This window comes from Tachyglossus aculeatus, chromosome 26 (genome assembly GCF_015852505.1).
Source record: "Tachyglossus aculeatus isolate mTacAcu1 chromosome 26, mTacAcu1.pri, whole genome shotgun sequence".
NCBI lineage: Eukaryota > Metazoa > Chordata > Mammalia > Monotremata > Tachyglossidae > Tachyglossus > Tachyglossus aculeatus.
The window spans coordinates 3,576,428-3,601,841 of record NC_052091.1 but is presented as its reverse complement, the minus strand read 5'-3'; the positions used below and the strand labels follow the sequence as shown (position 1 = coordinate 3,601,841).

The 25,414-nt window shown below is 53.3% G+C and overlaps 1 protein-coding gene across 1 annotated transcript; it reads left to right on the top strand.

Moving 5' to 3' along the window:
• The first annotated feature begins 246 nt into the window (after window positions 1-246).
• Window positions 247-25,411, top strand: MAP4K1 (mitogen-activated protein kinase kinase kinase kinase 1). The gene is made up of 31 exons (XM_038767046.1): window positions 247-354; window positions 1,554-1,611; window positions 3,136-3,226; window positions 4,420-4,484; window positions 4,663-4,718; window positions 4,809-4,856; window positions 5,970-6,012; window positions 7,216-7,288; window positions 7,993-8,124; window positions 8,355-8,417; window positions 8,514-8,595; window positions 9,876-10,001; window positions 10,171-10,249; window positions 11,555-11,613; window positions 11,849-11,919; window positions 13,840-13,884; window positions 14,080-14,122; window positions 16,181-16,337; window positions 16,415-16,494; window positions 16,794-16,878; window positions 17,666-17,742; window positions 17,849-17,909; window positions 18,012-18,111; window positions 18,219-18,277; window positions 20,730-20,833; window positions 20,910-21,087; window positions 22,810-22,872; window positions 22,971-23,060; window positions 24,173-24,243; window positions 25,139-25,194; window positions 25,324-25,411. The coding sequence occupies exons 1-31, from the start codon at window positions 247-249 to the stop codon at window positions 25,391-25,393; spliced, it is 2,493 nt and encodes an 830-aa protein (XP_038622974.1). The 3' UTR covers window positions 25,394-25,411.
• The last annotated feature ends 3 nt before the right edge of the window (window positions 25,412-25,414 follow it).

Genomic DNA, 25,414 nt, shown 5'->3' with positions numbered 1-25,414 from the left:
CTTCCACCTTCCACCTTCCACCTTCCTCCTCCTCCTCCTCCTCCTCTTCTTCCTTCCTTTGAACATTGGGGGATCCCCAGGGGCTGCAGGGCCCAGCTCCCCCACCTAGGGGGCCCCCCAGGGCCCGGCCTGCAGAGCAGGAAGTGAGAGAGGGAACCCGGCGTGGTGCAGGCGGCTCAGGGCAGGCGGTTCGGTGGCAGGGCGGCCTCCCGGGCCTCTCTCTGCCCTCCCAACCCCAGGCCCGCCATGGACCCCCGCCACTGCGCCGCCCTCCAGATCTCCACCCGGGACCCCCAGGAGGACTTCGAGCTGCTCCAGCGTGTGGGGGGCGGCACGTACGGGGAGGTTTTCAAGGTGACGGGACCTTCCCCCATCCTCCCCGGCAGGGCCCTTCCTGGAACCTGCGATGTGGCTGCCTCTGGGGAGGAGCGTGAGATGGGTGGCGGAGGGTGGAGGGTGGTGGTTGAGGGGGAGGGGATCCTTGGTCTCTGAAGCTGTTGGAGGACTGGGGTCTCTGGGCTATTTGCCTCCTCTGTATCCCCCACCCCACTGATAACTGCCCCCCAGCCCAGCTCCTTTCCCTGACCCCTCTTCCCGGGGTCAACTGTTTTCTCTGCCACCTTCCTTCCAACTCTGGGTCTCCCCCAGAATCTCAGCTCTCCGGTCCCCCATCCGACCCGCCGGACCAGGCCGGACTGCAGCACGGCCGGGATGATGGGGATGGGGGCCCGCAGCGGGCAAGATAAATAGCCTGCACCCCCCGATGCAAAAAGTGGCCGAGCTACAGGCTCCCAGCTAATGGATGCTCATTTGAATTTTGCTTTGCATCTTGTCTGCATGCCCATTTCGGGCCCAAGGACATTCCCAGGTTCTGGTCCCCCCGTCTGCTGCCCCCCTGGCATCCGGCCCCCTCCCTGTCAGGTCCAGGGGGGTGCAAGGGTGCCTCATCCCTGGGCAGATCCAGGCTGGGCACCGCCTGGGGTGGGGATGACGGAAGCTCTCCCACTCTCCGGGGTGAAGAGGGGGTTCTGGGAGCACCCCCCACCCTCCCATCCCACCAAACAAAACTGGGAAAGGAGAAGGCGGAGGGAGGTGGGAGCGGGAAGCGGGGCTGGGGGCTGGATGGGAGGTGCGGCCCGGTCCAGGGAGCATCGCTGCTCAGAACTTCCTGTGAGGCTGATAGCAGCTGCAGGCCTGGCTTCCTGCCCCTCCCGCCCCGCCACCACCCAAACCTCCCTCCCTAAGGAGGGTTAGGGGGTGGGGGTGGGAAAGTGGGCTGGACCCAGCTCTTGGACCGGACCCATCGATCGATAACGCTGACTGAGCCCCTACCGTGTGCTGAGCACTGCAAGGAGCACTCGGGGAGACGCGATCCCTGCCCTCAGGGAGCCGGCAGTCTAGCTGGGGGAGGCAGGAGTTGAAGTGAATTCCAGGCAGGAGGAAGGAGTAGAGGGGAAAGAGCTGGGTTCACACGCATCCCCCATAATAATACTAATAATGATGGCATTTATTAAGCGCTTACTATGTGCAAAGCACTGTCCCATCCTCTCCAGGCCCGGGGCAAGGCGGCAGGGGAACTGGTGGCCATCAAGATGGTGAAGGTGGAACCAGGTAAGGCGGCCAGTCAGCCGGCCCTCAACGGTCTCCACCGGTCCAGCCCTCGGCTACTTCCCTGACCCTCCGCCTCTCCCCTGCCTTTGGCCCCCTCCTCTGCCCCTCAGCCTCTCCCCTGCCTTTAATAATAATAAATAAATAAAGGGTGGCATTTATTAAACGCTTACTATGTGCAAAGCACTGTTGGAAGCGCTGGGGAGGTTACAAGGTGATCAGGTTGTCCCACGGGGGGTTCACAGTCTTGATCCCCATTTTACGGATGAGGGAACTGAGGCACAGAGACGTGGAGTGACTGGCCCAAAGTCACCCAGCTGACAACTGGCAGGGCCGGGATTTGAACCCATGACCTCTGACTCCAAAGCCCGGGCTCTTTCCATTGAGCCACGCTGCTTCTCTACCACTGAGCCAGGCCTCTCCCCTGCCCTTAGTCCCCTTCCCTGTGTTGGCTCTCAAACTCCTCCCCCGCCCCTCAGTCCCTCCTCTCCCCCTCAGCTCCCCACATCCCCTCCCTCCTCCTTAATCCCTTCCCTGCCACCCAGCCCTCAGCCTCCTCCCATCCCCACCCTCAGCCCTATATTCTTAATAATTGTCGGCTCCGCCAATTGTCCACTGTGTGACTTTGGGCAAATCACTTAACTTCTCTGGGCCTCAGTTCCCTCATCTGTAAAATGAGGATGAAGACTGTGAGCCCCCCATGGGACAGCCTAATCCCCAGCACTTAGAACAGTGCTTTGCACGTAGTAAGCGCTTATTAAATGCCATTATCATTATCATTAAGCACTTACTATGAATCAGGCACTGTTCATTCATTCATTCATTCATTCATTCAATCGCATTTATTGAGCGCTAACTGTGTGCAGAGCACTGGACTAAGCGCCTGGGAAGTACAAGTTGGCAACATATAGAGACGGTCCCCATCCAACAGCGGGCTCACAGTCTAGAAGGGGGAGACAGACAACAAAACAACACATATTAACAAAATAAAATAAATAGAATAGTAAATATGTACAAGTAAAACTGTTCTAAGTGCTGGGGCACTTACGAAGCAATCAGGATGGACAGTCCATGTCCCACATGGGACTCGCAGTCTTAATCGCCATTATATAGATGAGGTAACTGAGGCCCGGGGAAATGAAGTGACTTACCTAACCATCTCTATATGTTGCCAACTTGTACTTCCCAAGTGCTTAGTACAGTGCTCTGCTCCCAGGAAGCGCTCAATTTATTCATTCATTCATTCAATCATATTTCTTGAGCGCTTCCTGGGTGAAGAGCACTGGACTAAGTGCTTGGGAAGTCCAAGTTGGCAAGATATAGAGACGGTCCCTACCCAACAGCGGGCTCACAGTGTAGAAGTCATAGGGCGGATAAGTGGCAGAGCCGGCATAGGAACTCAGGTCCTGACTCCCAAGACTCTGCTGCTTCTCTGCCACCACAGCCTTCAGCCCCCTCCCCTCGACACCCGGCCCTCGGGACCCTCTCCCACCCTCATCCCGACTCCCGACCCTGTGTCTCCCACAGACGATGACGTCTCCACCCTCCAGCAGGAGATTCTGATCATCCGCAACTGCAAGCACCCCAACATCGTTGCCTATCACGGCAGCTACCTCAGGTCTGGGCCCTAGGATTCGGGGGGGTGAGGGAATCCCGGCCCACCCTCCCAGACTTCCAGCCCCAGGACGACCCCCTCTTCCTCCTCCTCCTCCTCCTCATGGGAGTCCGCCCCTGCAGCCTTCCCACCCTTCCTTCCCACACTGGCCACTCCGTATCCCTGTTCATTGTTTGCTGTTACATCATACTCTCTCAAGCTCTTAGCACAGTGCTTTGCACACAGTAAGCGTTCAATAAATGATTGAATGAATAGATCGGCCTAGCCCCTCCCCGCCCCATCCTTCCCCCTGCCTCGACGGGCTGGGGTCTCCACCAACGCTCCCGCTCCAGGGGACCCAGACTGAGCCCCCTTTTTCCTTTCCTCCTCCCCATCCCCCCCGCCCTACCTCCTTCCCCTCCCCACAGCACCTGTATATATGTTTGTACAGATTTGCACACAGTAAGCGTTCAATAAATAAGATTGAATGAATGAATCGGCCAAGCCCCTCTCTGCCCCATCCTGCCCCCTGCCTCGACGGGCTGGGGTCTCCACCAACGCTCTCCTCCTTCCCCTCCCCACAGCACCTGTATATATGCATATATGTTTGTACGTATTTATTACTCTATTTATTTATTTTATTTGTACATATTCATTCTATTTATTTTATTTTGTTACTATGTTTTGTTTTGTTGCCTGTTTCCCCCTTCTAGACTGTGAGCCCACTTTTGGTAGGGACCGTCTCTCTATGTTGCCAACTTGTACTTCCCAAGTGCTTAGTACAGTGCTCTGCACACAGTAAGCGCTCAATAAATACGAATGAATGAATGAATGAATGAATTTGTTACTCTATTTTACTTGTACATATTTACTATTCTATTTATTTTGTCAATGATGTGCATTTAGCTTTAATTCCATTTATTCTGACGACTTGACACCTGTCCACATGTCTTGTGTTGCTGTCCGTCTCCCCCTTCTAGACTGTGAGCCCGCTGGTGGGTAGGGACTGTTTCTCTATGTCGCCGACTTGTAGTCACCCAAGTGCTTAGTCCAGTGCTCTGCACACAGTAAGCGCTCAATAAATGCGATTGAATGAATGAATGACCCCCCACCTCGCCCTGGCTGATGTCCGCCTGTCCGTCTGTCTGTCTGTCTGTCTGTCTGTCTGTGTGCCCTGGGCTCACCCCTTCTTCCCGCACCCCTCCGCCCTCCCGCAGGTTTAACAAGCTGTGGATCTGCATGGAGTTCTGCGGGGCTGGGTCTCTCCAGGACATTTATCACGGTGAGGTGGGGGGCAAGGGTTGGGATGGAGGCGGTGGGTCCCCGCCTCCCACCCCCCCCCCCCAGCCCTTCCGACTCCCCCTCTGCACGCAGGCCTGGGGCAGGGGGCGGAGATGAGGTGGGGGTCGCAGAGGGGTGGCTGGGCCTCAGTTTCCCCCCTTGGCCTCTTGTGTCTGCAGTGACGGGGCCTCTGACGGAGCTGCAGATCGCCTATGTGTGCAGGGAGGTCCTCCAGGTGACGCCGCAGGGGGGTCACCGAAGGGGAAGGGGCGACAAGGGAAGGTGGAAGGGGCGTTTGTGACTCCTTTCTCCCCCCACACTGCAGGGCCTGGCCTACCTACACTCCCAAGGCAAGATCCACCGGGACATCAAGGTGAAGGCGCCGGGGGCGGGCTTGTAATGATAATAATAATAATGGTATTTGTTAAGCGCTTACTACATGCCAAGCACTGTTCTAAGCCCTGGGGTAGATACAAGGTCATCAGGTGGTCCCACGCGGGGCTCACAGTCCTAATCCCCATTTTACAGATGAGGGAACTGAGGCACAGAGAAGTGACTCACCCAAGGTCACACAGCAGACAAGTGGCGGAGCCAGGATTAGAACCCATGGCCTCTGACTCCCATGCCCGGGCTCTTTCCACTAAGCAGCGCTGCTTCATTCATTCAATCGTACTTATTGAGCACCTACTGGGTGCAGGGCACTGGACTAAGTGCTTAGAAAGTACAATTTGGCAACAGATAGAGATGGTCCCTACCCAACAACGGGCTCCCGGTCTAGAAGGGGGGAGATGGACAAAAAAACAAAACAAGTAGACAGGCGTCAGTACTATCAAAATAAGTAGAATTATAGATACATGCACAAGTTGGGTAGGGACCATCTCTATATGTTGCCAACCTGTACTTCCCAAGTGCTTAGTCCAGTGCTCTGCACACAGGAAGCGCTCAATAAATACGATTGAATGAATGAATGAATCATTAATAAAACAAATAAATATGTACAAATATAAACAAGTGCTGTGGGGAGGGGAAGGGGGTAGAATAGAGTGGGGGCGATGGGGAGGGGAGGAGGAGCGGAGGAAAAGGGGGGTCTCGGTCTGGGAAGGCCTCCTGGAGGAGGTGAGCTCTCAGTAGGGCTTTGATGGGAGGAAGAGAGCTAGTTTGGTGGATGTGTGGAGGGAGGGCATTCCGGGCCAGAGGTAGAAAGTGGGCCAGGGGTCGACGGTGGGACAGGTGTGAAGGAGGCCCAGTGAGCGGAGGGTGCGGGCTGAGTGGGAGAAGGAGAAAAGGGAGGTGAGGGAGGAGGGAAAGAAGTGATGGAGAACCTTGAAGCCCAAGAGTGAGGGTTTGTGCTGAGGGCTGGTGGGCCTAGCGGTAGGTCCGAGGGCAGGGCCGGGGAAGGGGCGATTAGGAAGGTGAAGAGAAGTGGGGGTGGGTGGTATGGGGGTGAAGGTCTAATGGTGTACGCCTCCCGCCCCCCTCCCCCCAGGGAGCCAACATCCTCATCAATGACAGCGGAGAGGTCAAACTGGGTGAGTGGGGGCTGGGGACCGATGGGATGGAGGGGCTACGGGAATGGGGATGGTGGGAGTTTATGGGGGTGGGGGATGGGGATGGTGGGGGTTTATGGGGGGTGGGGGACATGGGGATGGGGATGGTGGAGATTTATGGGGGTGAGGGCTGGGGATGGTGGGGGTTTTGGGGGTGGGGGACATGGGGATGGGGATGGGGGGGTTTATGGGGGTGGAGGACGGGGATGGTGTGGGTTTATGGGTTGGGGCGTGGGGATGGTGGGGGGTTTTGGGGTTGGGGTATGGGGGTGGTGGGGGTTTTGGGGGTGGGGTATGGGGGTGGTGGGGGTTTATGGGGGTGGGGGGTGTGGGGGTGGTGGGGGTTTTGGGGGTGGGGGATGGGGATGGTGGGGGTTTATGGGAGGTGGGGGGTATGGGGATGGTGGGGTTTATGGGGTGGGGGTTTGTGGGGGTGGGGGTCCTGGGGATGGTGGGGCATGGGGATGGTGGGGGCTTTGGGGGATGGGGATGGCGGGGGTTTATGAGGGTGGGGGACATGGGGATGGGGATGGTGGGGATTTATGGGGGTGGGGAACATGGGGATGGTGGGGGTTTATGGGGGTGGGGGGCCTGGAGACGGTGGGGGGTTATGGGGGTGGGGGGCATGGGGATGGTGGGGGTTTTGGGGGATGGGGGATGAAGATGGTGGGGGTTTATGGGGGTGGGGGACATGGGGTTGGGGATGGTGGGGGTTTATGGGGGTGGGGGCATGGGGATGGGGGTGGTGGGGCTTTATGGGGAGTGGGGGCATGGGGATGATGGGGTTTATGGGGGTGGGGGGTATGGGATGGTGAAGGTTTATGGTGGGTGGGGGACATGGGGATGGTGGGGTTTATGGGGGATGGGGGATGGGGATGGTGAGGGTTTATGGGGGTGGGGAACATGGAGATGGTGGGGGTTTATGGGGGTCGGGGTCCTGGGGATGGTGGGGGGGTTATGGGGGTAGGGGGCATGGGGGTTTTGGGGGATGGGGATCGTGGGGTTTATGGGGGTGGGGGGCATGGGGGTTTTGGGGGATGGTGGGGGTTTATGGGGAGTGGGGGACAGGGGAATGGTGGGGGTTTATGGGGGTGAGGGCTGGGGGTGGCGGGGGTTTATGGGTGTGGGGGTGAGGACTGGGGCCTGAGGATGGCTCTTCGTCCCTGCCCCGCCCTGTCCCCTTAGCGGACTTTGGGATCTCGGCCCAGCTCAGCGCCACGTTTGCCCGGCGGCTGTCCTTCATCGGCACCCCCTACTGGTAAGGGCCGGAACTGCGTCTCTCTCTGAAGCCCTGCAGGCCGATCGGTCACTTACTGAGCGCCTACCGCCCAAAGGGCACCGCACTGAGCGCTTCGGAGACACGGGCCTGAGCGCCAGAAGACCTGGGCTCTAAGCCCGGCTCCTCCACTTACCTGCTGTGTGACCTTGAGCGAGTCACTTAACGCCTCTGCGCCTCAGTTCATGTACACGGGGAAGCAGCGTGGCTCAGTGGAAAGAGCCCGGGCTGGGCAGTCAGAGGTCGCGGGTTAGAATCCCGGCTCTGCCAGTTGTCAGCTGGGTGACTTTGGGCAAGTCACTTCACTTCTCTGGGCCTCAGTGACCTCATCTGTAAAATGGAGATGAAGACTGTGAGCCCCCTAAGGGACAACCTGATCACCTTGTAACCTCCCCAGCGCTTAGAACAGTGCTTTGCCCATAGTAAGTGCTTAATAAATGCCATCATCATTATTATTATTTATTCTGACGACTTGACACCTGTCCACGTGTTTCGTTTCGTCGTCCGTCTCCCCCTTCTAGACTGCGAGCCCGTTGTTGGGTAGGGACCGTCTCTAGATGCTGCCGACTTGTACTTCCCAAGCGCTTAGTCCAGTGCTCTGCCCACAGTAAGCGCTCAATAAATACCATTGAATGGATGAGTGCATCTCTGAGGGTCTGTGACGCGTTCTGGCCTTCTCCCTGCAGGATGGCCCCAGAAGTGGCGGCGGTGGCCCTGAAGGGAGGCTACACCGAGCTGTGTGACATCTGGTCCGTGGGCATCACGGCCATCGAGCTGGCCGAGCGGCAACCGCCCATGTTCGACGTGCACCCACTCAGGTCCGCCCCCCCTACTCCTCCCACCCCCCCAAGACCTGCAGACCCCCCACTTTTCCCCTGCCCTTCAGGACTCTTCCCTCTACTTCTCCCCCTTCATGCTGCCCTTTCCCCTCTCTGGTCCTCTCCCAAGGGGGTGGGAGAGGGCAGGGTTGGGCAGGGTGGGGGAAATTGGGGGATGGGGGCAGAGACCTCCTTTTCTCTTTCATTTCCTCACCTCCACCCCACCCCAGGGTGCTTTTCCTCATGACCAAGAGTGGCTACCAGCCCCCCAAGCTGAAGGACAAGGCGCGCTGGTGAGGGGCTGCGGGACTGGCTTGGGGAGGAGGGTGGGGAGGCCAGGAGAAGGTGTGGGGTGCAAGACCGGACCCCCCTTATTGCCCCTTCCCCAGGTCTGCCACCTTTCACAACTTCGTCAAAGTCGCCCTGACCAAGAACCCCAAGAAGAGGCCCTGTGCCACTAAGATGCTCAGCGTGAGCGCTGCCCCCAGACCCGTCCCACCACAACCCCCGGCCCAGAAAAAACCTCTCCCCCCAGCCCTGACCCCCACTAAGCCCCCCGTTCCCCGGCCCCGGCCCCGCTCCGCCCCCCGGGAGAGCCCAGGCTTGGGAATCAGAGGGCATGGGTTCTAATTCCGGCTCCGCTGTGAGACTTTGGGCAAGTCACTTTGCTTCTCTGGGCCTCAGTGACCTCATCTGTAAAATGGGGATTAATAATAATAATGATGATGGCATCTATTAAGCTCTTACTATATGCAAAGCACTGTTCTAAGCGCTGGGGAGGTTACAAGGCAGTCAGGTTGTCCCACGGGCTCACAGTCTTAATCCCCATTTTACAGATGAGGTCACTGAGGCCCAGAGAAGTTACGTGACTTAGTAATAATGATAATAATAATGGCATTTATTAAATGCTTACTATGTGCAAAGCACTGTTCTAAGTGCTGGGGAGGTTACAAGGTGATTAGGTTGTCCCACGGGGGGCTCACAGTCTTAATCCCCATTTTGCAGATGAGGTCACTGAGGACAGGAGAAGTTATGTGACTTAGTAATAATGATAATAATAATGGCATTTATTAAGCGCTTACTATGTGCAAAGCACTGTTCTAAGCACTGGGGAGGTTACAAGGTGATCAGGTTGTCCCACGGGGGGCTCACAGTCTTAATCCCCATTTTGCAGATGAGGTCACTGAGGCCCAGAGAAGTTACGTGACTTAGTGATAATGATAATAATAATGACATTTATTAAGCGCTTACTATGTGCAAAGCACTGTTCTAAGCGCTGGGGAGGTTACAAGGTGATCAGGTTGTCCCACGGCGGGCTCACAGTCTTAATCCCCATTTTACAGACGAGGTCACCGAGGCCCAGAGCAGTTAAGTGACTTAATAATAATAATAATGGCATTTATTAAGCGCTTACTATGTGCAAAGCGCTGAACAAGTCCACACAGCTGACAAGTGGCCGAGCTGGAATTTGAACCCATGACTTCTGACTCTAAAGCCCAGGCTCTTTCCACTGAGCCACGCTGCGTTAAGACTGTGGGCCCAGTGCGGGACAACCGTGTATCTCCCCCAGCGCTTAGAACAGTGCTGGGCACATAGTAAGCGCTTAACAAATGCCATCATTGTTATTAGTAGTAGTATTAGGCCCCCCCCCAGGGCACCGTCCCTCTCCAGGCTCCCCTTCAAGCTTTGCCCTGACCTCTGACCCCTCCGCGCCCGCCCTGGACGCCTGGCACTGTAACCCTCGCCCCCAGCACCAGATGGTGGCCCAGCCGAGGCTGAACCGCGGCCTGACCCTGGAGCTGCTGGAAAGGCTGCGGGACCCGAGCAAGCACCGGACAGGGTCGGGGGGCGTCGAGCCCGAGGAAGAGGAGCCAGAGGTCAGGGGTCGCCCAGGGTGGGCCGGGGCCGAGGAAGGGCACCAAAGGGAGGCCTGGGACCACCCTGGGGGCCAGTCGAGGGGCACGGGGTGGGCAGAGGGAAGAACGGGCCAAGGGAGGAAATGGGGTGGTGGGAGAGGACAGCACTGAGCCCCCTCCCCTCCCACAGCTCCCGCCCGCCGTCCCCCGCCGGATCCACTCCACTCACAGGGGAGGCCCCTCCGAGCGCCCCGACTCCGACAGCGGCCGTACGTAACAATAATAATAATAATAATAATTATGGTATTCGTTCATTCATTTGTTAATGATGTGCATCTAGCTATAATTCTGTTTGTTCATTCATTCATTCCATCGTATTTATTGAGCGACTTCTAGACTGTGAGCCCACTGTTGGGTAGGGACTGTCTCTATAGGTTGCCAGCCTGTACTTCCCAAGCGCTTAGTACAGTGCTCTGCACACAGTAAGCGCTCAATAAAATTCGATTGATTGATTACTGGGTGCAGAGCGCTGGACTAAGCGCTTGGGAAGTCCAAGTTGGCAATGTAGAGAGATGGTCCCTACCCAACAGTGGGCTCACAGTCTAGAAGGGGGAGACGGACAACAAAACACATTAACAAAATAAAATAAATAGAATAGTAAATGTGTACAAGTAAAATAGAGTAATAAATCTGTATAAACATTCATTCATTCATTCATTCATTCAATCGTATTTATTGAGCGCTTACTGTATGCAGAGCACTGGACTAAGCGCTTGGGAAGTCCAAGTTGGCAACATAGAGAGACGGTCCCTACCCACCAGCAGGCTCACAGTCTAGAAGGGGGAGATGGACAACAAAACACATTAACAAAATAAAATAAATAGAATAGTAAGTATGTACAAGTAAAATCGAGTAATAAATCTGTACAAACATTCATTCATTCATTCAATCGTATTTATTGAGCACTTACTGTGTGCAGAGTGCTGGACTAAGCGCTTGGGAAGTCCAAGTCGGCAACATAGAGAGACGGTCCCTACCCAACAGCAGGCTCACAGTCTAGAAGGGGGAGATGGACAACAAAACACATTAACAAAATAAAATAAATAGAATAGTAAGTATGTACAAGTAAAATAGAGTAATAAATCTGTACAAACATTCATTCATTCATTCAATCGTATTTATTGAGCACTTACTGTGTGCAGAGCGCTGGACTAAGTGCTTGGGCAGTACAAGTTGGCAACATATAGAGACGGTCCCTACCCAACAGCGGGCTCATAGTCTAGAAGGGGGAGACAGACAACAAAACAAAACATAGTAACAAAATAAAATAAATATGTACAAATTTTTGGCACCTGTCTACATGTTTCTATAAGTGACCGTCTCTATATGTTGCCGACTTATACTTCCCAAGCGCTTAGTACAGTGCCCTGCACACAGTAAGCGCTCAATAACTATGATTGAGCCCCCCGTGGGACAACCTGATCACCTTGTAACCTCCCCAGCGCTTAGAACAGTGCTTTGCATGTAGTAAGCGCTTAATAAATGCCATCATTATATTATTATTATTATATTAGGACGGCACATCGAGTTCAGACCGTTCTGCAGAAGGAAGGTGGACAGTTCGCCGGGCACGGTAAATGCTCCCCATCGCCCTGTCACCCCCTCAGCGACCCCCTGAGACCCCCTCTCCCCCGCCATCCCTTGCCACGGCCTCCGGCCCCCCGCATCTTGCCCTCTCCGGCCTCTGGTCCCCGATTGCTTTGCAAGCTCCCCTGGCACCATCCCTCTGGGGGTCTCCTGCCCTCCTCTCCCGGGTCGCCCCCCGGTTGACCCCCCAAGTCCTCTCTGTCCCTCCCCTCGCCCCCCAGGCTCTGGCCCAGGACCCCGGAGATGGGAGAAGCGCCACCGAGGCCTTCATCCGCAGCAGCGGCAGCAGCAGGTTCTGGGTGTTGGACTTGGGGGGGGGGGACCCTAAGGGAGGGGCATCCTCTAGGAAGGGTGGGGGGGTCTCCTAGCAGCGTGGCTCAGTGGAAAGAGCCCGGGCTTGGGAGTCAGAGGTCATGGGTTCAAATCTGCCCGCTTAGCTGTGTGACTTTGAGCAAGTCACTTCACTTCTCTAGGCCTCCTTTGTAACATGAGGGTGAAGACTCCGATCCCCCCGTGGGACAACCTGATCACCCAGTATTCTCCCCAGCGCTTAGAACAGTGTTTTGGACATAGTAATCGCTTAACAAATACCAAAATTGTTATTATTACTGACGCCCCCACCCCTTCAGGGTGCTTGAGAAGCAGCGTGGCTTAACTTTGCTGGGCCTCAGTTACCTCATCTGTAAAATGGGGATTAAGATTGTGAGCCCCCCGTAGGACAACCCGATCACCTTGTATCCTCCCCAGCGCTTAGAACAGTGTTTTGGACATAGTAATCACTTAACAAATACCAAAATTGTTATTATTACTGACACCCCCACCCCTTCAGGGTGCTTGAGAAGCAGCATGGCTTAACTTCTCTGGGCCTCAGTGACCTCAGCTGGAAAATGGGGATTAAGACTGTGAGCCCCCTGTGGGACAACCTGATCACCTTTTAACCTCCCCAGCGCTTAGAACAGTGTTTTGGACATAGTAATCGCTTAACAAATACTAAAATTGTTATTATTACAGATGCCCCCACCCCTTCAGGGTGCTTGATAAGCAGCGTGGCTTAACTTCTCTGGGCCTCAGTGACCTCATCTGGAAAATGGGGATTAAGACTGTGAGCCCCCTGTGGGACAACCTGATCACCTTGTAACCTCCCCAGCACTTAGAACAGTGTTTTGGACTTAGTAATCGCTTAATAAATACCAAAATTGTTATTATTACTGACGCCCCCACCTCTTCAGGGTGCTTGAGAAGCAGCGTGGCTTAACTTTGCTGGGCCTCAGTTACCTCATCTGTAAAATGGGGATTAAGACTGTGAGCCCCCTGTCGGACAACCTGATCACCTTGTATCCTCCCCAGCGCTTAGAACAGTGTTTTGGACATAGTAATCGCTTAACAAATACCAAAATTGTTATTATTACTGACGCCCCCACCCCTTCAGGGTGCTTGAGAAGCAGCGTGGCTTAACTTCTCTGGGCCTCAGTTACCTCATCTGGAAAATGGGGATTAAGACTGTGAGCCCCCCGTGGGACATCCTGATCACCTTGTAACCTCCCCAGCGCTTAGAACAGTGTTTTGGACATAGTAATCGCTTAACAAATACCAAAATTGTTATTATTACTGACACCCCCACCCCTTCAGGGTGCTTGAGAAGCAGCGTGGCTTAACTTCTCTGGGCCTCAGTCCTCATCTGGAAAATGGGGATTAAGACTGTGAGCCCCCCGTGGGACAACCTGATCACCTTGTATCCTCCCCAGCGCTTAGAACAGTGTTTTGGACATAGTAATCGCTTAACAAATACCAAAATTGTTATTATTACAGATGCCCCCCACCCCTTCAGGGTGCTTGAGAAGCAGCATGGCTTAACTTCTCTGGGCCTCAGTGACCTCATCTGGAAAATGGGGATTAAGACTGTGAGCCCCCTGTGGGACAACCTGATCACCTTTTAACCTCCCCAGCGCTTAGAACAGTGTTTTGGACATAGTAATCGCTTAACAAATACCAAAATTGTTATTATTACAGACGCCCCCACCCCTTCAGGGTGCTTGAGAAGCAGCATGGCTTAACTTCTCTGGGCCTCAGTGACCTCATCTGGAAAATGGGGATTAAGACTGTGAGCCCCCCGTGGGACAACCTGATCACCTTGTAACCTCCCCAGCGCTTAGAACAGTGCTTTGCACATAGTAAGCGCTTAATTAATGCCATTATTATTATTATCATTCAGGGAGCAGCTGTCAGACTCGGAAAATGATTACGACGACGTGGACGTGTGAGAGACGGGGTCCTCCCTTGGGTCACTAAGCCCCCTGCCCCAAACTTCACCCCGGGGCCCCCGTCGACCCCCAACCCCTCTCCCTGGGCCCCAACTCTGAACCCCACTCCCACCACCCCCATTCTCCAACCCCCTGCTCGCCTTGCCTGCACCCCAAAGCTCAGTTTCTTTCTCCCCCCATTCTGGTTTCAGCCCCTCCGTGCCCACCGACGTCCCCCCTCCGTTGCCCCCCAAGGTGAGACCCGCTCAAACGATCGATCGGATTTATTGAGCACCTCCTGGGAGTCGAGCACTGCGCTGTACTAAGCGGCTTGGGGGTGCGGGGACTGGGCCTCGGTTTCCCGCGGGCGGAGGGCGGAGGGGATGAGGTGGGATGGGGTGGGGGGAGGATCTTCCCTGAGCAGGATCGGCTCCCCATATCCCCCCACATCTTTAGGCGTTCAATAAATGGGTGACTGAGCGCTCAGCACAGAGTAAAGCACTCCAGAAATATGACTGAGTGCTCTGAACGCAATAAGCGCTCAATAAATGATCGATTGAGTGCACTGCACATAGGAGAAACTCAGAAGCAGCATGACGGAATGGCTAGAGCCCAGCTTTGGGAGTCGGAAGGTCACGGGTTCTAATCCCGACTCCTCCACTCGTCTGCTGTGTGACCTTGGGCAAGTCACTTGACTTCTCTAGGCCTCAGTGACCTCTTCTGGAAAATGGGGATTGAGACCGTGAGCCCCACGTGGGACAGGGACTGCCTCCAACCCGATTTGCTTGTTTCCACCCCAGCGCTTAATACAGTGCCCCGGCACGCAGTAAGCGCTTAACAAGATACCGTAATTATTATGGACAGAGCCCTGGGAGTAAGAAGGTCATGGGTTCTAATCCTGACTCCACCACTTCCATTCATTCAGTCATATTTATTGAGTGCTTACTGTGTGCGGAGCACTGTACTAAGCACTTGGGAACTATAAGTCGGCAACAGATAGAGACAGTCCCTACCCTACCCTTCTAGACGGGCTCGAAGTCTAGAAGGGGGAGACAGACAACAAAACACGTAGACAGGTGTCAAAATGATCAGAATTAATAGAATTATAGCTATATGCACATCATTAACAAAGTAGAGTAGTAAATACGGACAAGTAAAATAAATAGAGTAATGAATCTGTACAAATATATACAAATGCTGTGGGGAGGGGAAGGAGGTAGGGTGGGGGAGATGGGGAGGAGGAGAGGAAAAAGGGGGCTGAGTGTGGGAAGGCATCCTGGAGGAGGTGAGCTCTCAGTAGGGCTTTGAAGGGAGGAAGAGAGCTAGTTTGGCACCGCTTGTCTGCTGTGTGACCTTGGGCAAGTCACTTGACTTCTCTGGGCCTCATCTGGAAAATGGGGATGAAGACTGTGAGCCCCAGGTGGGACAACCTGACATCCTAGAAGCAGCGTGGCTCAGTGGAAAGAGCCCGGGTTTAGGAGTCGGAGGTCATGAGTTCTAATCCCGGCTCTGCCACTTGTCAGCCGGGTGACTTTGGACAAGTCACTTCACTTCTCTGGGCCTCAGTTCCCTCATCTGTAAAATGGGGATTAAGACTGTGAGCCCCACGAGGGACAACCTTGAGTACCTTGTATCCCCCCAGCGCTTAGAACAGTGCTTGGCATATAGTAAGCGCTTAACAAATATCAACATTATTGTTATTATTACCCCAGTGCTTAAAATGGTGCTGGGCACATAGTAAGCACTTAACAAATACCAACATTATTATTATTATTACCCATGCGCTTAGAACGGTGCTGGGCACATAGTAAGCGCTTAGCAAATACCAACATTATTATTATTATTACCCCAACGCTTAGAACGGTGCTGGGCACCTAGTAAGCGCTTAACAAATACCAACATTATTATTATTATTACCCCAGCACTTAGAATGGTGCTGGACACCTAGTAAGCGCTTAACAAATGCCATTATTATTATTATTGTTCATTATTCTCAGCCCAAATTCCGGTCTCCGTTGGCCGAAGGGCCTGCCGTCGAGGAGGGCTGGTTGAGTCCGGGGCACCTAGTAAGCGCTTAACAAATACCAACATTATTATTATTATTACCCCAGCGCTTTAGACTGTGAGCCCACTGTTGGGTAGGGACTGTCTCTATATGTTGCCAACTTGTACTTCCCAAGCGATTAGTACAGTGCTCTGCACACAGTAAGCGCTCAATAAATACGATTGATTGATTGATTGATAGAACGGTGCTGGACGCCTAGTAAGCGCTTAACAAATGCCATTATTATTATTATTGTTCATTATTCTCAGCCCAAATTCCGGTCTCCGTCGGACGAAGGGCCTGCCGTCGAGGAGGGCTGGTTGAGCCCGGGGGTCCTGGTTCGCTGCGCCAGCGGGCCTCCTCCCCGGACTCCCCACCCGGCGCCTCTCCCAGCCCCCCGAAGCCCCCACCTCTCCGCTCGCTCAGGTGACGAGGGACTGGGAGGGGGCGGGCCTGGGGACGTCTTGGACGCCTGGGTCCAACTCCACTCCAACCTCCCACAGATCCATCGCTTTGGTGTCCACCCCAAGAGCCCGACAGGCCACCTGTCCTGCCCCCTAAAATGGAGAAGAAGCGGAGATCGGTGAGGACGGCCAGGGGGAGTGGGGAGGGGGGGTCCAGCCCTGCCTCTGCCCCTCGCCTACCCCATCTTTGACTGCCAACCTCTGCCCCTTTCCCCATCCCATCCCCGTGCCCCCTCGCCTCCAGGGCCCGCCAGATAATGGGCAGCCTCCAGGGACCAACAGGAAGGTGAGGGAAATCTCATCCCACCTTTCTGATCCCTCTCTGCCCATCCCACCTCTCTGATCCCTCTCATCCCGGTGGGAGACCCCCCCCCCAACGATCGGGGGGGATGCTGAAGGCCTCCTCTCTTCCCCCCAGGACTGCTCACTCCTGGTCAAAGTGTTTAATGGCTGTCCCCTCCGCATCACCAGTACCAGCTCCTGGACCCATCCCACCACCAAAGGTACAGTAATAATAATAATAATAATGATGATGATGGCATTTGTTAAGCGCTTACTAGGTGCCAAGCACTGTTCTAAGAGCTGGGGAGGTTACAAGGTGATGGAGGTTACATGGTGATCAAGTTGCCCCACAGGGGGCTCCCAGTTGTAATCCCCATTATCCAGATGAGGTCACTGAGGCCCAGAGAAGTGAAGTGACTTGCCCAAAGTCACACAGCTGACAGTTGGCGGAGCCGGGATTTGAATTTAATTAATTTAATGATGGCATTTATTAAGCACTTACTCTAAGTGCTGGGGGGTTTACAAGGTGATCAAGTTGTCCCACGGGGGGCTCCCAGTTTTAATCCCCATTATCCAGATGAGGTCACTGAGGCCCAGAGAAGTGAAGTGACTTGCCCAAAGTCACACAGCTGACAGTTGGCGGAGCCGGGATTTGAATTTAATTAATTTAATGATGGCATTTATTAAGCACTTACTCTGTGCCAAGCACTGTTCTAAGCGCTGGGGAGGCTACAGGGTGATCAGGTTGTCCCACGGGGGGGTCCCAGTCTTCACACCCATTTTACAGATGAGGGAACTGAGGCACAGGGAAAGTGACTTGTCCAAAGTCACACAGCTGACAGTTGACGGAGCCGGCATTTGAACCCGTGACCTGTGCCTCCCAAGCCCGGGCTCTTTCCACTGGGCCACACCACAGGGGGCAACTGAGGCTGGGGAGGGGGGAGGACCCCGCCACAGGGCTCCGTGAGTGGGGTCTGAGCCCGTCTGCCCACCCGCGCGGCCTTGCAGATCAACACCTGATCCTGGGGGCGGAGGAGGGCATCTTCACCCTGAACCGCAGCGAGCAGGAGGCCACCCTGGAGATGGTGGGTGACGGGGGGGATGAGGGGGGCTCCCCTGGGTGGGCCCAGGCTTGGGGAGGGGGGCCAGAGGGGGTGGTCTCTAACCCCATCCCCATCCCTGTCTTCGCAGCTCTTCCCCAGCCGGACCTCCTGGGTCCACTGCGTCAGTAATGTCCTCATGTCCGTCTCAGGTCTGGGGGTTGGGGGGAGTGGGAGTGGGAGGGGTCGGGGGTGGGGGTCCAGAGTCCCCCCAGAGTCCAGCGGGCTCAGGTGGACCGACCCCTGCCCCCCAGGGAAGACTGCCCAGTTGTACGCTCACAGCCTGCTGGGGCTGCTGGACAAGAAGGAACTGAGGCTGGCGGCCTACATCGGGCCCCACCGCCTGCTGCCCCGGTCAGTGCCTTGACCCCTGACCCCTGACCCCCCCTGCTCCCTGACCCCCCCAGACCCCCGACCCCCTGCCCACCTCAAGCCCCCCGCCCCACTTATCCCCCGCTCAGGAAGAACGCCGTCTCCAGCAAGATCCCAGACACCAAGGGCTGCCAGAGCTGCTGCGTGGGTGAGTCGGCCTCCTAATCAATCAGTCAATCAAGCAATCGTAGTTAATCCATTAACCCATTAATCAATGGATTAACCCTCCATTCAATCGGATTTACTGAGTGCTTACTGTGGGCACGGCACTGTACTAAGTGCCTGGAAAATACAATACGGCAGTAAGCAGAGACAATAATAATAATAATAATAATGTGGGCATTTGTTAAGCGCTTACTAAGTGCCAATAAGCCCTGGGGTAATAATAATAATAATAATGATGGTATTTGTTAAACGCTTACTATGTGCCAATAAGCCCTGGGATAATAATAATAATAATAATGATGGTATTTGTTAAGCGCTTACTATGTGCCAATAAGCCTTGGGGTGGTAATAATGATGGCATTTGTTAAGCGCTTACTATGTGCCAATAAGCCCTGGGGCAATAATAATAATGGTATTTGTTAAGCGCTTACTATGTGCCAATAAGCCCTGGGATGATAATAATAATAATAATAATAATAATAATAATAATAATGGTAATCGTTGAGTGCTTACTATCTGCCAATAAGCCTTGGGGTGGTAATAATAATGATGACATTTGTTAAGTGCTTACTATGTGCCAACAAGCCCTGGGGTAATAATAATAATGGTATTTGTTAAGCACTTAGTATGTGCCAATAAGCCCTGGGGTAATAATAATAATAATAATGGTATTTGTTAAATGCTTACTATGTGCCAATAAGCCCTGGGGTAATAATAATAATAATGATGGTATTTGTTAAGCGCTTACTATGTGCCAATAAGCCCTGGGGTAATAATAATAATAATGATGGCATTTGTTAAGCACTTACTATGTGCCAATAAGCCCTGGAGTAATAATAATAATGGTATTTGTTAAATGCTTACTATGTGCCAATAAGCCCTGGGGTAATAATAATAATAATAATAATAATAATAATAATAATAATAATAATAATAATAATGATGATGATGGTATTTGTTAAGCGCTTACTATGTGCCAGTAAGCCCTGGGGTAATAATAATAACGGTATTTGTTAAATGCTTACTGTGTGCCAGTAAGCCCTGGGGCAATAATAATAATAATGATGGTATTTGTTAAGCGCTTACTATGTGCCGTGGGACAACCTGATCACCTTGTATCCCCCCCCCAGCACTTAGAACGGTGTTTGGCACATAGTAAGCGCTTAACACATACCATCATTATTATTATTATTCTCTGGGCCTCTGTTACCTCATCTGTAAATGCATAACAAATTCATTCATTCATTCATTCAATCGTATTTATTGAGCGCTTACTGTGTGCAGAGCACTGGACTAAGCGCTTGGGAAGTCCAAGTTGGCTTGGCAACACATAGAGACGGCCCCTACCCAACAGTGGGCTCACAGTCTAGAAGGGGGAGACAGAGAACAAAACAAAACACAGTAACAAAGTAAAATAAATAGAATATGTACAAGTAAAATAGAGTAATAAATACATGCAAACACATATACATATATACAGGTGCTGTGGGGAGGGAAAGGAGGTAAGGCGGGGAGGATGGGGAGAAGGAGGAGGGGAAGAGGAAGGCGGGGGCTCAGTGTGGGAAGGCCTCCTGGAGGAGGTGAGCTCTCAGTAGGGCTTTGAAGGGAGGAAGAGAGCTAGTTTGGCGGATTTGTGGAGGGAGGGCATTCCAGGCCAGAGGTAGAAAGTGGGCTGGGGGTCGATGGCGGGACAGGCGAGAATGAGGCCCCGTGAGGAGATTAGTGGCAGAGGAGCGGAGGGTGCGGGCTGGGCTGGAGAAAGAGAGAAGAGAGGTGAGGTAGGAGGGGGCGAGGGGATGGACAGCCTTGAAGCCCAGGGTGAGGAGTATCGCTTTGCACATAGTAAGCGCTTAACAAATACCATCATCATCATAGATACAGGTGCTGTGGGGAGGGGGAGAGGAAAAAGGGGGCTCAGTCTGGGAAGGCCTCCTGGAGGAGGTGAGCGCTCAGGCGGGCGCGGTTGACCTTCTGCCCTCCCTCCCCACATCCTCCAAGCTAGCTGTCTTCCTCCCTTCAAGGCCCTACTGAGAGCTCACCTCCTCCAGGAGGCCTTCCCACACTGAGCCCCCTCCTTCCTCTCCCCCTCTTCCCCTTCTCCATCCCCCCGGCCTTACCTCCTTCCATTCCCCACAGCACCTGTATATATGTACATATTTTTGTATGGATTTATTACTCTATTTATTTTACTTGTACATATCTATTCTATTTATTTTATTTTGTTAATATGTTTGGTTTTGTTCTCTGTCTCCCCCTTCTAGACTGTGAGCCCACTGTTGGGTAGGGACTGTCTCTATATGTTGCCAACTTGGACTTCCCAAGCACTTAGTCCAGTGCTCTGCACACAGTAAGCGCTCAATAAATACGATTGATATTGATTGATTGATTCTGCCCCGGTCCTTCGCCCACCCGTGTGTCCGTCCATCTCTGTCCAGCCCAGAGCCCCGGGAGCGGCTGCCAGTACCTGTGTGCGGCCCTGGAGGCCGGCGTGGCCTTGCTCCAGTGGTACGAGCCTATGCAGAAGTTCCTGCTGGTCAAGGTGCCCGAGGGCAGCGGGGAGGGGAAGAGGAGGGGGTCGAGGCCTGGGCACCCCCTGACCCCAGTGCCCCCCGCAGCAAGTGGCCTTCCCGCTGCCCGCCCCGCTGCGCGTGTTCTCGCTGCTGACCGCCTCGGAGGCCGAGCTCCCGTCCGTCTGCATCGGGGTCAGCCCAGGGCCCGGACCCTCGAGGCCCGTCCGCTTCCACAAGCTGCGCCTCGGACCCCTGTCCAGCTGGTTCGGCGATTCCTGCTCAGGTCAGGCGGCCCGGGGGGCGAGGGGGTCCGGGGGGCGACCAGGACCGGGAGAGGAACCGAGTGGGAGCGGCCAACCGGGTCTGGATGGTAGGGTGGGATGGGGCGGCGGGAAGGAAAGGAGTGGGAGGGAATAGTAATAATACTACTAATAATGCTGGTCATTCATTCATTCATTCCATCGTATTTATTAAGCGCTTACTGTGGACTAAGCGCTTGGCAACATTTATTTTGCTTGTCCATATCTATTCTATTTTATTTTGTTAGTATGTTTGGTTTTGTTCTCTGTCTCCCCCTTTTAGACTTTGAGCCCATTGTTGGGTAGGGACTGTCTCTAGATGTTGCCAACTTGTACTTCCCAAGCGCTTCGTACAGTGCTCTGCACACGGTTAGCGCTCAGTAAATACGATTGATGATGATGATGATGCTGTGTACCCCCTTCTAGACTGTGAGCCCACTGTTGGGTAGAGATCGTCTCTATATGTTGCCAACTTGGTACAGTGCTCTGCACACAGTAAGCGCTCAATAAATACGATTGATTGATATACTGCACACAGTAAGCGCTCATTAAATACGATTGAATGAGTTTTTCTTTTTCTTAATATGTTTTGTTCTGTTGTCTGTCTCCCCCTTCTAGACTGTGAGCCTGCTGTTGGATAGGGACCATCTCTATATGTTGCCAACCTGGACTTCCCAAGTGCTTAATACAGTGCTCTCCACACAGTTAGCGCTCAAAAAATACAATTGAATGAATGAATGAATGAATATAGAGACAGTCCCTACCAAACAGTGAGAAGCAGCGTGGCTTAGTGGAAAGAGCCTGGGCTTTGGAGTCAGAGGTCATGGGTTCAAATCCCGACTCTGCCAACTGTCAGCTGTGTGACTTTGGCCAAGTCACTTCACTTCTCGGTGTCTCAGTTCCCTCATCTGTAAAATGGGGACTAAGACTGTGAGCCCTCTGTGAGACAACCTGATCACCCTGTAACCTCCCCAGCGCTTAGAACGGTGCTTTGCACATAGTAAGTGCTTAATAAATGCCATTATTATTATTATTAACAGTGGGCTCACAGTCTAGAAGGGAGCTCACAGTCTAGAAGGGGAGCTCACAGTCTATAAGGGAGCTCACAGTCTAGAAGGGGGCTCACAGTCTAGAAGGGTATTTGTTAAGCGTTTCCTATGTGCCAAGCACTGTTCTGAGCCCTGGGGAGGGATTCGAGGTGATCCAGGTTACTAGGTTTCTAGGTCTACAAGGTTTCTAGACTGTGAGCCCATTGCTGGGTAGGGACTGTCTCTATATGTTGCCAACTTGGACTTCCCAAGCGCTTAGTACAGTGCTCTGCACACAGTAAGCGCTCAATAAATACAAGTGATTGATTGATTGACCATCTCTATATGTTGCTAACTTGTACTTCCCAAGTGCTTAGTCCAGTGCTCTGCACACAGTAAGCGCTCAATAAATACAAGTGATTGATTGATTGACCGTCTCTATATGTTGCCAACTTGTACTTCCCAAGTGCTTAGTCCAGTGCTCTGCACACAGTAAGCGCTCAATAAATACGATTGAATGAATGAATGAACAAATGGCATTATTGTTATTATCCAATAACGATATTGGATAATTGGATACTATTATCAACAATAATATTAATGATAATATTATCAACAATATTGGATAATTGATAATATTGGAGGGGGACACGGGCGCTGACCATCTTCCTCTGGCAGAGGGCTCAGCGCCGGTACAGGTGACCCAGCTGGAAGACAACTTGGTGCTGGTGCTGTTGGATGGTGGGTGAGCCCCCCGAGCCCCCCGAGCCCCCCATTTCTCCTCCCAGCGGGCCCCTTCCCCAGGCCACATCCCTAAGCCTTCCCTCCCCATCCCTCAGGAAGCCTGCGCCTGGTGACAGTGGAGGGGAGCCCCGCCCCGGGAATGCTGGTGTCCGAGATTCCCCTCAGCGAGGCCGTGGAGGCCGTGGGTAGGTTCCCCCCACCCCCTGGTGACTTTGGGCAAGCCACTTAATTAATAATAATAATAATAATGGTGTTTATTAAGCGCTTACTATTTTTAAGCCCTTACTATGTGCAAAGCACTAAGCGCTGAGTAGGTTACAAGGTGATCAGGTTGTCCCACGGTGGGCTCACAGTCTTAATCCCCATTTTCCAGATGAGGTCACTGAGGCACAGAGAAGTTAAGTGACTTGCCCAAAGTCGCACAGCTGACAATGGGCAGAGCCGGGATTTGAACCCATGACCTCTGACTCCAAAGCCCGGGCTCTTTTCTACTGAGCCACGCCGCTTCTCTTAACTTACCTGGGCCGCCCGCTGTTGGGACCGTCTCTATATGTTGCCAACTTGTACTTCCCAAGCGCTTAGTACAGTGCTCTGCACACAGTAAACGCTCAATAAACACGATTGAATGAATGAATGAATCTGTAAAATGGGGATGAAGACTGTGGGACCATCTGATGATCTTGTATCTCCCCCAGCGCTTAGAACAGTGCTCAGGCACCTATTAAGCGCTTAACAAATACCAACATTATTATTATTGAGAGGCAGCGTGGCTCAGTGGAAAGAGCTTTGGAGCCAGAGGCCATGGTTTCAAATCCCAGCTCTGCCAACTGTCAGCTGTGTGACTTTGGGCAATTCACTTAACTCCTCTGGGCCTCAATTACCTCATCTGTAAAATGGGGATTAAGACTGTAAGCCCCTGTGGGACAACCTCATCACCTTGTAACTTCCCCAGCACTTAGAACAGTGCTTTGCACATAGTAAGCACTTAACAAATACCATTATTATTATTATTATTATCTGTAAAATGGGGATTAAAACTGTGAGCCCCCATGGGACAACCTGATCACTTTGTAACCTCCCCAACACTTAGAACAGTGCTTTGCACATAGTAAGCACTTAACACATACCATTATTATTATTATTATTTTCTCTAAAATGGGGATTAAAACTGTGAGCCCTCATGGGGCAACCTGATCACCTTGTAACCTCCCCAGCGCTTAGAACAGTGCTTTGCACATAGTAAGCACTTAACAAATACCATTATTAATTATTATTATTATTATTATTTTCCCCCCAGCTCTGGTTGGGGACCGGCTCCAGGCCTTCTGGAAACACGGGGTGCAAGTTTGGGCCCTCGGCTCGGACCAGGTATGTGGGCTGGCCTCTTCTCCCCCGTCCCCTCTCCTTCGGGGAAGGAGTTGGGGGGTTAAAGGGGCGGAGGAGAAAGTGGGGGCCAAGCGGGCACTGCCCTGGGGGAGCCCCTCTGCTGGGTCCTGAGACGGGTTTCAATCAACCAATAATGACATTTAATGAATGCTTACTGCGTGCTGAGAGCTTGGGAGAAGCAGCCTGGCTCAGTGGAAAGACCCCGAGCTTGGGAGTCAAAGGGCGTGGGTTCTAATCCCGACTCCGCCACTTATCAGCTGGGTGACTTTGGGCAAGCTACTTAACTTCTCTGGGCCTCATCTGTGAAATGGGGATGAAGACTGTGAGCCCCACGTGGGACCATCTGATGATCTTGTATCTACCCACAGTCTATCTTTTAGACTGTGAGCCCACTGTTGGGTAGGGACTGTCTCTATATGTTGTCAACTTGTACTTCCCAAGTGCATAGTAGTGCTGTGCACACAGTAAGCGCTCAATCATCACCATCAATCGTATTTATTGAGCGCTTTAAATACGATTGATTGATTGATTACCCCAGCGCTTAGAGCAGTGCTTGGCACACAGTCAGCGCTTAACAAATACCAACATTATTATCATTATCGTTGTTATTATCCCTTATCTTTGCCTTTGAAACCGTGTGTGTGAGAGATAGAGTGTGAGTGTGTCTGGTCTGTGCTCTGTGACACTTTCCACGTCTCGTCTGCGATTCCTTCCTTTCTTCCACAACGGCCCGGCGGGTCCAGGAGGTGAAGTCCCCCATGTCTTCTTCTTACTCTCTGTGGATTGGAGACCCCCCACCCCATCCCCTCCCATCCCCCCCCCCCCCAACGCCGGGGCCGCGGGTCTGATCTCTCACTTTGGCCTTTTCTCTCGCCAGCCTCTGCAAGAACTGAGAGACACAAGCCTGACCTTTCGGCTCCTTGGATCACCCAGGTAGGGGTCCGGGAGGGACCGGGGGTGGGAGGGGAGGGTCCAGGGGGCCTGCCCCCCGCCCCCTCCTCAGGCCTGAGGTGGGGGCGGGTGTCTGGGAGATCTGGTCTTTCACCCGAATCCCCTCCCCAGGCCTGTGGTGGTGGAGACAAGGCCGGCTGATGACCCCAGCGCCCCCAGCAACCTGTACATCCAAGAATGAGGGGGTCCAGCCCCCCCCACG